Raw genomic sequence first — 12,500 nt, 5'->3', positions numbered from 1 at the left:
TGTGTACGCATATGTACATGTGGGTGTATACATATGTGTGTGTGCGCGTGTGTGTACGTGTGTGTGTGTGTGCATGTGTGTGTGTGTGTGTGTGCGTGTGTGTGTGTACGTGTGTGTGCGTGTGTGTGTACGTGTGCGTGTGTGTGTGCGTGTGCGTGTTTGTGTGCGTGTGCGTGTGTGTGTGTGTGTACGTACGTGTGTGTGTGTGTGCGTGTTTGTGTGCGTGTTTGTGTGCGTGTGTGTGTACGTGTGCGTGTGCGTGTGTGTGTGTGTACGTACGTGTGTGTGTGTGTGTGCGTGTGCGTGTTTGTGTGCGTGTGTGTGTGTGTGTGTGTGTACGTGTGTGTGTGTGTGCAGACTGCTGAGAGGTCCCTACATCATCTCTGCATGTGAATGTTCTGACCTTTACAGGATAATCTGTTTCGTTGCATTTACGCTGACTACGACATTGCATTTATCATTAATTTAATTAATTTACTGACATGAGTGTTACACATATTGACATGTATACATTACTAGATTCCCCCACTTACTGAGTAAACTGCTCTGAAATTCACATTGTCTTTTTGGTGCACAAATTTAGCACTGGTAATGTAATCAAGCAGTTGACATAATCTAACTTCATCATGTGTACTACCGTTTGTCTTACCAACTTTACAGTAATTATTAGACATGTTAACACAGTAACAATGAAGATTTTAAATCCAAACTTGTCCAGGTTATAACAAGTTATAACAGTGTAAACCGCTGGTCTATGGACGCAACTGTTTCAAAATGTGGTGTAGCTAAACTGGCGCTACTCTCGCCGGGAGAAAAAACAACAAATAATTCAATCATGTATAGCTTTTAATGTGGGGAAATGTTTGTTTCAAATTTGGTCTTCAGTCTGACAGTGAGGTCATGTGGTACTTTGTCTTCAGTCTGACAGTGAGGTCATGTGGTACTTTGTCCTCAGTCTGACAGTGAGGTCATGTGATACTTTGTCTTCAGTCTGACAGTAAGGTCATGTGGTACTTTGCCCTCAGTCTGACAGTGAGGCCATGTGGTACTTTGTCCTCAGTCTGACAGTGAGGCCATGTGGTACTTTGTCCTCAGTCTGACAGTGAGGTCATGTGGTACTTTGCCCTCAGTCTGACAGTGAGGTCATGTGGTACTTTGCCCTCAGTCTGACAGTGAGGTCATGTGGTACTTTGTCCTCAGTCTGACAGTGAGGTCACGTGGTGCTTTGTCTTCAGTCTGACAGTGAGGTCACGTGGTACTTTGTCTTCAGTCTGACAGTGAGGTCTTGTGGTACTTTGTCTTCAGTCTGACAGTGAGGTCATGTGGTACTTTGTCCTCAGTCTGACAGTGAGGTCTTGTGGTGCTTTGTCCTCAGTCTGACAGTGAGGTCTTGTGGTACTTTGCCCTCAGTCTGACAGTGAGGTCATGTGGTACTTTGCCCTCAGTCTGACAGTGAGGTCATGTGGTGCTTTGTCCTCAGTCTGACAGTGAGGTCTTGTGGTACTTTGTCCTCAGTCTGACAGTGAGGTCTTGTGGTACTTTGTCTTCAGTCTGACAGTGAGGTCATGTGGTACTTTGTCCTCAGTCTGACAGTGAGGTCTTGTGGTGCTTTGTCCTCAGTCTGACAGTGAGGTCATGTGGTACTTTGCCCTCAGTCTGACAGTGAGGTCATGTGGTACTTTGTCCTCAGTCTGACAGTGAGGTCATGTGGTGCTTTGTCCTCAGTCTGACAGTGAGGTCACGTGGTACTTTGTCTTCAGTCTGACAGTGAGGTCTTGTGGTACTTTGTCTTCAGTCTGACAGTGAGGTCATGTGGTACTTTGATAGTCAGAGTGTTGTAAAAGGCACAACCAATTTTCAAACTCTCCCACTGCTAGGACCATCACTCATAAAGCATACGTGTCAAAAGGTTAACAAGCACACCAGACTTCCCAGTTAGCGGTCCCACGGACGACGGTACTGTGACACTAAACCTAATCTCCTCAGTCTAGGACTGAAGAAGACATCCCATACTCTGAGCGCCGGTCTCAGTGGAAACGTATTGTCATTAATGAGATGAAAGGTACCATGGGAGAGGGATGAGGGTATGGCCCAGAGAAAAGGACTGTGAAGGTCTCTCTTTGGCCAGGAGGGGGCAGCATAGCAGGAATGGGCTTGTCTAAAACATTCACAGTACAGCAGAATAAAATATCAGAGACAAGTTTACACTGTAAATAGAAATATGGGCAGAGTCTCAAAACCAAACACAGCCAAACCTCCGTACTATACACCTTTCCCAGCATATACCCTACTGAGTGTGTGTGTGGGTGTGTGTGTGTGTGTGAGAGTGTGTGTGTGTGTGAGAGTGTGTGTATGTGTGTGCGTATGAGTGTGTGAGTGTGTGTGCGTGTGCGTGCGTGTGTGTGTGTGTGTGCGTGCGTGTGTGTGTGTGAGTGTGTGCGTGTGTGTGTGTGAGTGTGTGAGTGTGTGCGCGTGTGTGAGTGTGTGTGTGTGTGTGTGTGTGTGTGCGTATGAGTGTGTGTGAGTGTGTGTGTGTGTGTGTGCGTATGAGTGTGTGTGCGTATGAGTGTGTGTGAGTGTGAGTGTGTGTGTGTGTGTGTGTGTGTGTGTGTGTGTGCGCGTATGAGTGTGTGTGAGTGTGTGTGTGAGTGTGAATGTGTGTGTGAGCGTATGAGTGTGTGTGCGTATGAGTGTGTGTGAGTGTGAGTGTGTGTGTGTGTGTGTGTGTGTGTGTGTGCGTGTGTGTGTGTGCGCGTGTGAGTGTGTGTGTGCGTGTGTGTGTGTGTGTGTGTGTGTGCGTGCGTGTGAGTGCGTGTGAGTGCGTGTGAGTGTGTGAGTGCATGTGAGTGTGTGTGTGCGTGTGAGTGCGTGTGTGTGTGTGTGTGAGTGTGTGAGAGAGAGAGTGTGTCTAACTCTGGTGGTTGTTCTGGCTGTTAATGATGTTCCCTCCAGGTGGAGCAATGTGGATGGAGTCTAAGATGGGCCTCAGAACCTGACCAAACGGCCTGAAAAACACACACACGCGCGCGCGCACACGCACACACACACACACACCGCCATCGCACACGAACAAACACACACACACAGCCATCGCACACGAACAAACACACACACACAGCCATCGCACACACACACAGCCAATACACAAATACAGACAGACAGACAGACAGACACAGACAGACAGACACACACACACAAACAGAACAGAGAAAGACAGGTAAGTTACTGTAGTCAAATATTTGTTGATCATTTACTAATAGTTAAAAATTCGACCTCTATACAGTTTGGCCCCTGTGTGTTATTACAAAGCCAGAAAGCTTTTTTATGTAGTGGTAGAGAGAGTATTTATGTGTGTCTGAAATGGCAGAGAGAGTATTTATATGTGTCTGAAATGGTAGAGAGAGTTGTTATGTGAGTGTAATGGCAGAGAGAGTATTTATATGTGTCTGAAATGGTAGAGAGAGTTGTTATGTGTGTGTAATGGCAGAGAGAGTATTTATATGTGTCTGTAATGGCAGAGAGAGTATTTATATGTGTCTGTAATGGCAGAGAGAGTATTTATATGTGTCTGAAATGGTAGAGAGAGTTGTTATGTGTGTGTAATGGCAGAGAGAGTATTTATATGTGTCTGTAATGGCAGAGAGAGTATTTATATGTGTCTGTAATGGCAGAGAGAGTATTTATATGTGTCTGAAATGGTAGAGAGAGTGTTTATGTGTGTGTAATGGCAGAGAGAGTATTTATATGTGTCTGTAATGGCAGAAAGAGTATTTATATGTGTGTGTAATGGTAGAGAGAGTATTTATGTGTGTCTGTAATGGTAGAGAGAGTATTTATGTGTGTCTGTAATGGCAGAGAGAGTATTTATGTGTGTCTGTAATGGTAGAGAGAGTATTTATGTGTGTCTGTAATGGCAGAAAGAGTATTTATATGTGTGTGTAATGGTAGAGAGAGTATTTATGTGTGTCTGAAATGGTAGAGACAGTATTTATATGTGTCTGTGATGGCAGAGAGATTATTTATGTGAGTGTAATGGTAGAGAGAGTATTTATATGTGTCTATAATAGTAGAGAGAGTATTTATGTGTGTCTGTAATGGTAGAGAGAGTATTTATATGTGTGTGTAATGGTAGAGAGAGTATTTATGTGTGTCTGTAATGGCAGAGAGAGTATTTATATGTGTGTGTAATGGTAGAGAGAGTGTTTATGCGTGTCTCTGTAATGGTAGAGAGAGTATTTATGTGTGTGTAATGCTAGAGAGATTATTTATGTGAGTGTAATGGTAGAGAGAGTATTTATATGTGTCTGTAATGGTAGAGAGAGTATTTATGTGTGTCTGTAATAGTAGAGAGAGTATTTATGTGTGTCTGTAATGGCAGAGAGAGTATTTATGTGTGTCTGTAATGGTAGAGAGAGTATTTATGTGTGTCTGTAATGGCAGAAAGAGTATTTATATGTGTGTGTAATGGTAGAGAGAGTATTTATGTGTGTCTGCAATGGTAGAGAGAGTATTTATGTGTGTGTAATGGTAGAGAGAGTATTTATGTGAGTGTAATGGTAGAGAGAGTATTTATATGTGTCTGAAATGGTAGAGAGAGTATTTATATGTGTGTGTAATGGTAGAGAGAGTATTTATGTGTGTCTCTGTAATGGTAGAGAGAGTATTTATGTGTGTCTGTAATGGTAGAGAGAGTATTTATGTGTGTCTATAATGGTAGAGAGAGTATTTATGTGTGAGTGTAATGGTAGAGAGAGTATTTATGTGTGTCTGTAATGGTAGAGAGAGTTGTTGTGTGTCTGTAATGGTAGAGAGAGTATTTATGTGTGTGTGTAATGGTAGGGAGAGTATTTATGTGCGTCTCTGTAATGGCAGAGAGAGTGTTTATGCGTGTCTCTGTAATGGTAGAGAGAGTATTTATGTGTGTGTAATGCTAGAGAGATTATTTATGTGAGTGTAATGGTAGAGAGAGTATTTATATGTGTCTGAAATGGTAGAGAGAGTATTTATGTGTGTCTGTAATGGCAGAGAGAGTATTTATATGTGTGTGTAATGGTAGAGAGAGTGTTTATGTGTGTGTCTGTAATGGTAGAGAGAGTATTTATGTGTGTGTAATGGTAGAGAGACTGTTTATGTGTGTGTAATGGTAGAGAGAGTGTTTATGTGTGTGTAATGGTAGAGAGAGTGTTTGTGTGTCTGTAATGGTAGGGAGAGTATTTATGTGTGTCTGTAATGGTAGGGAGAGTATTTATGTGTGTCTGTAATGGCAGGGAGAGTATTTATGTGTGTCTGTAATGGTAGAGAGAGTGTTTATGTGTGTCTGTAATGGTAGGGAGAGTATTTATGTGTGTCTGTAATGGCAGGGAGAGGATTTATGTGTGTGTAATGGTAGGGAGAGTATTTATGTGTGTCTGTAATGGCAGGGAGAGGATTTATGTGTGTGTAATGGTAGAGAGAGTTGTTATGTGTGTCTGTAATGGTAGAGAGAGTATTTATGTGTGTCTGTAATGGTAGAGAGAGTATTTATGTGTGTCTGTAATGGTAGGGAGAGTATTTATGTGTGAGTGTAATGGTAGAGAGAGTATTTATGTGTGAGTGTAATGGTAGAGAGAGTATTTATGTGTGTGTAACGGTAGAGAGAGTATTTATGTGTGTGTCTGTAATGGTAGAGAGAGTATTTATATGTGTGTGTAATGGTAGAGAGAGTATTTATATGTGTCTGTAATGGTAGAGAGAGTATTTATGTGTGTGTCTGTAATGGTAGAGAGAGTATTTATATGTGTCTGTAATGGTAGAGAGAGTATTTATGTGTGTGTCTGTAATGGTAGAGAGAGTATTTATATGTGTCTGTAATGGTAGAGAGAGTATTTATGTGTGTCTGTAATGGTAGAGAGAGTATTTATGTGTGTGTAATGGTAGAGAGAGTATTTATGTGTGTGTAATGGTAGAGAGAGTATTTATGTGAGTGTAATGGCAGAGAGAGTATTTATGTGTGTCTCTGTAATGGTAGAGAGAGTATTTATATGTGTGTGTAATGGTAGAGAGAGTATTTATGTGTGTGTAATGGCAGAGAGAGTATTTACGTGTGTGTGTAATGGTAGAGAGAGTATTTATGTGTGTCTGTAATGGCAGAGAGTATTTATGTGTGTTTGTAATGGTAGAGAGAGTATTTATGTGTGTGTAATGGTAGAGAGAGTATTTATGTGTGTGTCTGTAATGGTAGAGAGAGTATTTATGTGTGTGTGTAATGGTAGAGAGAGTATTTATATGTGTGTGTAATGGTAGAGAGAGTATTTATATGTGTCTGAAATGGTAGAGAGAGTTGTTATGTGTGTGTAATGGCAGAGAGAGTATTTATATGTGTCTGTAATGGCAGAGAGAGTATTTATATGTGTCTGTAATGGCAGAGAGAGTATTTATATGTGTCTGAAATGGTAGAGAGAGTGTTTATGTGTGTGTAATGGCAGAGAGAGTATTTATATGTGTCTGTAATGGCAGAAAGAGTATTTATATGTGTGTGTAATGGTAGAGAGAGTATTTATGTGTGTCTGTAATGGTAGAGAGAGTATTTATGTGTGTCTGTAATGGCAGAGAGAGTATTTATGTGTGTCTGTAATGGTAGAGAGAGTATTTATGTGTGTCTGTAATGGCAGAAAGAGTATTTATATGTGTGTGTAATGGTAGAGAGAGTATTTATGTGTGTCTGAAATGGTAGAGACAGTATTTATATGTGTCTGTGATGGCAGAGAGATTATTTATGTGAGTGTAATGGTAGAGAGAGTATTTATATGTGTCTATAATAGTAGAGAGAGTATTTATGTGTGTCTGTAATGGTAGAGAGAGTATTTATATGTGTGTGTAATGGTAGAGAGAGTATTTATGTGTGTCTGTAATGGCAGAGAGAGTATTTATATGTGTGTGTAATGGTAGAGAGAGTGTTTATGCGTGTCTCTGTAATGGTAGAGAGAGTATTTATGTGTGTGTAATGCTAGAGAGATTATTTATGTGAGTGTAATGGTAGAGAGAGTATTTATATGTGTCTGTAATGGTAGAGAGAGTATTTATGTGTGTCTGTAATAGTAGAGAGAGTATTTATGTGTGTCTGTAATGGCAGAGAGAGTATTTATGTGTGTCTGTAATGGTAGAGAGAGTATTTATGTGTGTCTGTAATGGCAGAAAGAGTATTTATATGTGTGTGTAATGGTAGAGAGAGTATTTATGTGTGTCTGCAATGGTAGAGAGAGTATTTATGTGTGTGTAATGGTAGAGAGAGTATTTATGTGAGTGTAATGGTAGAGAGAGTATTTATATGTGTCTGAAATGGTAGAGAGAGTATTTATATGTGTGTGTAATGGTAGAGAGAGTATTTATGTGTGTCTCTGTAATGGTAGAGAGAGTATTTATGTGTGTCTGTAATGGTAGAGAGAGTATTTATGTGTGTCTATAATGGTAGAGAGAGTATTTATGTGTGAGTGTAATGGTAGAGAGAGTATTTATGTGTGTCTGTAATGGTAGAGAGAGTTGTTGTGTGTCTGTAATGGTAGAGAGAGTATTTATGTGTGTGTGTAATGGTAGGGAGAGTATTTATGTGCGTCTCTGTAATGGCAGAGAGAGTGTTTATGCGTGTCTCTGTAATGGTAGAGAGAGTATTTATGTGTGTGTAATGCTAGAGAGATTATTTATGTGAGTGTAATGGTAGAGAGAGTATTTATATGTGTCTGAAATGGTAGAGAGAGTATTTATGTGTGTCTGTAATGGCAGAGAGAGTATTTATATGTGTGTGTAATGGTAGAGAGAGTGTTTATGTGTGTGTCTGTAATGGTAGAGAGAGTATTTATGTGTGTGTAATGGTAGAGAGACTGTTTATGTGTGTGTAATGGTAGAGAGAGTGTTTATGTGTGTGTAATGGTAGAGAGAGTGTTTGTGTGTCTGTAATGGTAGGGAGAGTATTTATGTGTGTCTGTAATGGTAGGGAGAGTATTTATGTGTGTCTGTAATGGCAGGGAGAGTATTTATGTGTGTCTGTAATGGTAGAGAGAGTGTTTATGTGTGTCTGTAATGGTAGGGAGAGTATTTATGTGTGTCTGTAATGGCAGGGAGAGGATTTATGTGTGTGTAATGGTAGGGAGAGTATTTATGTGTGTCTGTAATGGCAGGGAGAGGATTTATGTGTGTGTAATGGTAGAGAGAGTTGTTATGTGTGTCTGTAATGGTAGAGAGAGTATTTATGTGTGTCTGTAATGGTAGAGAGAGTATTTATGTGTGTCTGTAATGGTAGGGAGAGTTGTTATGTGTGTCTATAATGGTAGAGAGAGTATTTATGTGTGAGTGTAATGGTAGAGAGAGTATTTATGTGTGTGTAACGGTAGAGAGAGTATTTATGTGTGTGTCTGTAATGGTAGAGAGAGTATTTATATGTGTGTGTAATGGTAGAGAGAGTATTTATATGTGTCTGTAATGGTAGAGAGAGTATTTATGTGTGTGTCTGTAATGGTAGAGAGAGTATTTATATGTGTCTGTAATGGTAGAGAGAGTATTTATGTGTGTGTCTGTAATGGTAGAGAGAGTATTTATATGTGTCTGTAATGGTAGAGAGAGTATTTATGTGTGTCTGTAATGGTAGAGAGAGTATTTATGTGTGTGTAATGGTAGAGAGAGTATTTATGTGTGTGTAATGGTAGAGAGAGTATTTATGTGTGTGTAATGGTAGAGAGAGTATTTATGTGAGTGTAATGGCAGAGAGAGTATTTATGTGTGTCTCTGTAATGGTAGAGAGAGTATTTATATGTGTGTGTAATGGTAGAGAGAGTATTTATGTGTGTGTAATGGCAGAGAGAGTATTTACGTGTGTGTGTAATGGTAGAGAGAGTATTTATGTGTGTCTGTAATGGCAGAGAGTATTTATGTGTGTTTGTAATGGTAGAGAGAGTATTTATGTGTGTGTAATGGTAGAGAGAGTATTTATGTGTGTGTCTGTAATGGTAGAGAGAGTATTTATGTGTGTGTGTAATGGTAGAGAGAGTATTTATATGTGTGTGTAATGGTAGAGAGAGTATTTATGTGTGAGTGTAATGGTAGAGAGAGTTGTTATGTGTGTCTGTAATGGTAGAGAGAGTATTTATATGTGTGTGTAATGGTGGAGAGAGTATTTATATGTGTCTGAAATGGTAGAGACAGTATTTATATGTGTCTGTGATGGCAGAGAGATTATTTATGTGAGTGTAATGGTAGAGAGAGTATTTATATGGGTCTGTAATGGTAGAGAGAGTATTTATGTGTGTCTGTAATGGTAGAGAGAGTATTTATGTGTGAGTGTAATGGCAGAGAGAGTATTTATGTGTGAGTGTAATGGCAGAGAGAGTATTTATGTGTGAGTGTAATAGTAGAGAGAGTATTTATGTGTGTCTGTAATGGTAGGGAGAGTATGTGTGTGTAATGGCAGAGAGAGTATTTATGTGAGTGTAATGGCAGAGAGAGTATTTATGTGTGTCTATAATGGTAGGGAGAGTATTTATGTGTGAGTGTAATGGTAGAGAGAGTATTTATGTGAGTGTAATGGCAGAGAGAGTAGTTATGTGTGTGTAATGGTAGAGAGAGTATTTATGTGTGTCTGTAATGGTAGGGAGAGTATGTGTGTGTAATGGCAGAGAGAGTATTTATGTGAGTGTAATGGCAGAGAGAGTATTTATGTGTGTCTATAATGGTAGGGAGAGTATTTATGTGTGAGTGTAATGGTAGGGAGAGTATTTATGTGTGAGTGTAATGGTAGAGAGAGTATTTATGTGTGTGTAATGGTAGAGAGAGTATTTATGTGAGTGTAATGGCAGAGAGAGTAGTTATGTGTGTGTAATGGTAGAGAGAGTATTTATGTGTGTGTAATGGCAGAGAGAGTAGTTATGTGTCTGTAATGGTAGAGAGAGTATTTATGTGTGTCTCTGTAATGGTAGAGAGAGTATTTATGTGTGTGTGTAATGGTAGAGAGAGTATTTATGTGTGTCTGTAATGGAAGAGAGAGTCGTTATGTGTGTCTGTAATGGAAGAGAGAGTATTTATGTGTGTCTGTAATGGCAGAGAGAGTGTTCATGTGTGTGTGTAATGGAAGAGAGAGTTGTTATGTGTGTCTATAATGGTAGAGAGAGTATCTATGTGTGAGTGTAATGGCAGAGAGAGTATTTATGTGTGTCTGTAATGGAAGAGAGAGTCGTTATGTGTGTCTGTAATGGAAGAGAGTTGTTATGTGTGTCTGTAATGGCAGAGAGAGTATTTATGTGTGTCTGTAATGGTAGAGAGAGTATTTATATGTGTCTGTAATGGTAGAGAGAGTATTTATGTGTGTCTGTAATGGCAGAGAGAGTGTTTATGTGTGTGTGTAATGGAAGAGAGAGTTGTTATGTGTGTCTATAATGGTAGAGAGAGTATCTATGTGTGAGTGTAATGGCAGAGAGAGTATTTATGCGTGTGTAATGGTAGAGAGAGCATTTATGTGTGTCTGTAATGGTAGAGAGAGTATTTATGTGTGTCTGTAATGGAAGAGAGAGTTGTTATGTGTGAGTGTAATGGTAGAGAGAGTATTTATGTGTGAGTGTTATGGTAGAGAGAGTATTTATATGTGTCTGAAATGGTAGAGAGAGTATTTATGTGTGTCTGTAATGGTAGAGAATTTATGTGTGAGTGTAATGGTAGAGAGAGTATTTATGTGTGTGTGTAATGGTAGAGAGAGCTGTTATGTGTGTCTATAATGGTAGAGAGAGTATTTATATATGTCTATAACAGGTCAGAAATGTGTGTCTGTAATGGTAAAGAGAGTTGTTATGTGTGTCTGTAATTGCAGAGGGAGTCTTTATGTGTGTCTGTAATTGTAGAAGGAGTCGTTATGTGTGTTTGTAATTGTAGAGGGAGTCTTTATGTGTGTCTGTAATGTTAGAGAGAGTATTTATGTGCGTCTGTAATGTTAGAGAGAGTATTTATGTGTGTGTATGTAGTGGTAGAGAGAGTATTTATGAATGTGTAGTGGTAGAGAGAGTATTTATGAATGTGTAGTGGTAGAGAGAGTTGTTATGTATGTCTATAATGGTATCACCAGCCTGTGTTGTGTTAGAGTCATTTACGGCTGAAGAGCAAGTTAGGAACTATACCCGTTGTAAACTTATTACACTCTACTGCTGAAAGCATACTGAGAATGCTGGTCTCCCTTGATCATGTCATCTGTGTTGTATTTTCAATCACTGTGAGAGTGTCATTGGAGGTGTTGCGTTCAGGTGTGACCAGTAAAGAGTAGTTCTAACAGGTTCAGACTGGTTCTGACAGGTTTAGACTCACGTGGAGAGGACCTCAGAGGGCAGGTCTGTGATGTAGGACGGGATATTTCGGCCTGTCAAGAACTGAGCCACTTCATTAGTGAAGGTATTACAGTTATGTTCAAACAGTCTGTATCTCTCCCCTCTATGAGAGAGAGAGAGAGAGAGAGAGAGAGAGAGAGAGAGAGAGAGATGTGAGAAGTTTAATACATCCAAACTGATTTTTCTCATCCTGCCAACATCAGCTCCACTGCAGCATGGAGGCATACACTACACTACACACACACACACAAACACACATACATACACTCATGCACACACACACACACACACACACACATACATACACTACACCCACACACACACATACATACACTCATGCGCGCACACACACACACACAAACACAAACATGCATACACTACACTCACACACACACACCCACACACACTACACACACACACATACACACACAAACACACATACACTACACACACACACACACAAACACACATACACTACACACACACACATACATACACTCATGCACGCACACACGCACACACACACACACACACACATACACTACATGCACACACATACACTACACCCACACACACACATAAATACACTCATGCGCGCACACACACACACAAACACACACATACATACACTACACTCACACACATACACCCACACACACCACAAACACACATACACTACACACACACATACACACTACATGCACACACATACCTGTAGGTGGTCTCTCCCAGAGAAGACAGATAGTCCATAAAGATTTCTTCAGTCACCTCTGTGTCACCCAATTCCACTACTGAGTCTGGGGGTCCAAGCATGGTACCACCCTACAACACACACACACACACACGCACGCACACACGCACACACACGCATACACGCACACACACACGCACACACGCACGCACACACGCACGCACACACACACGCACGCACACACGCACGCACACACGCACACACACGCCAGTAGCTTGTTTCATCAGTTTTGAATCCTTACACTGAAAATCTTACTCTACAGTCACAAGAGCACTGCATTCTACAGGATGACTACCACTACACTACACTGCATTCTACAGGATGACTACCACTACACTACACTGCATTCTACAGTATGATTACCACTACACTACACTGCATTCTACAGTATGATTACCACTACATTACACTGC

General features: G+C 40.3%; 1 protein-coding gene across 1 annotated transcript in view; it reads right to left on the bottom strand.

The window, feature by feature from the left end:
- Positions 1-2,892: 2,892 nt before the first annotated feature.
- desi1a (desumoylating isopeptidase 1a) overlaps positions 2,893-12,500 on the bottom strand; it is a 13,314-nt gene continuing 3,706 nt past the window's right edge. The window contains exons 4-6 of the mRNA XM_030793858.1: positions 12,049-12,158; positions 11,317-11,439; positions 2,893-3,005 (exon numbers count right to left, since the gene is read on the bottom strand). Coding sequence (XP_030649718.1) covers positions 2,909-3,005; positions 11,317-11,439; positions 12,049-12,158 — 330 coding nt within the window. The 3' untranslated portion in view covers positions 2,893-2,908. The remainder of the gene's footprint in view (positions 3,006-11,316; positions 11,440-12,048; positions 12,159-12,500) is intronic.

This window comes from Chanos chanos, chromosome 16 (assembly GCF_902362185.1).
Source record: "Chanos chanos chromosome 16, fChaCha1.1, whole genome shotgun sequence".
In the NCBI taxonomy this organism is placed as follows: Eukaryota; Metazoa; Chordata; class Actinopteri; order Gonorynchiformes; family Chanidae; genus Chanos; species Chanos chanos.
The sequence above is the reverse complement of the archived record's forward strand: the minus strand, read 5'-3'. Positions and strand labels throughout refer to the sequence as shown.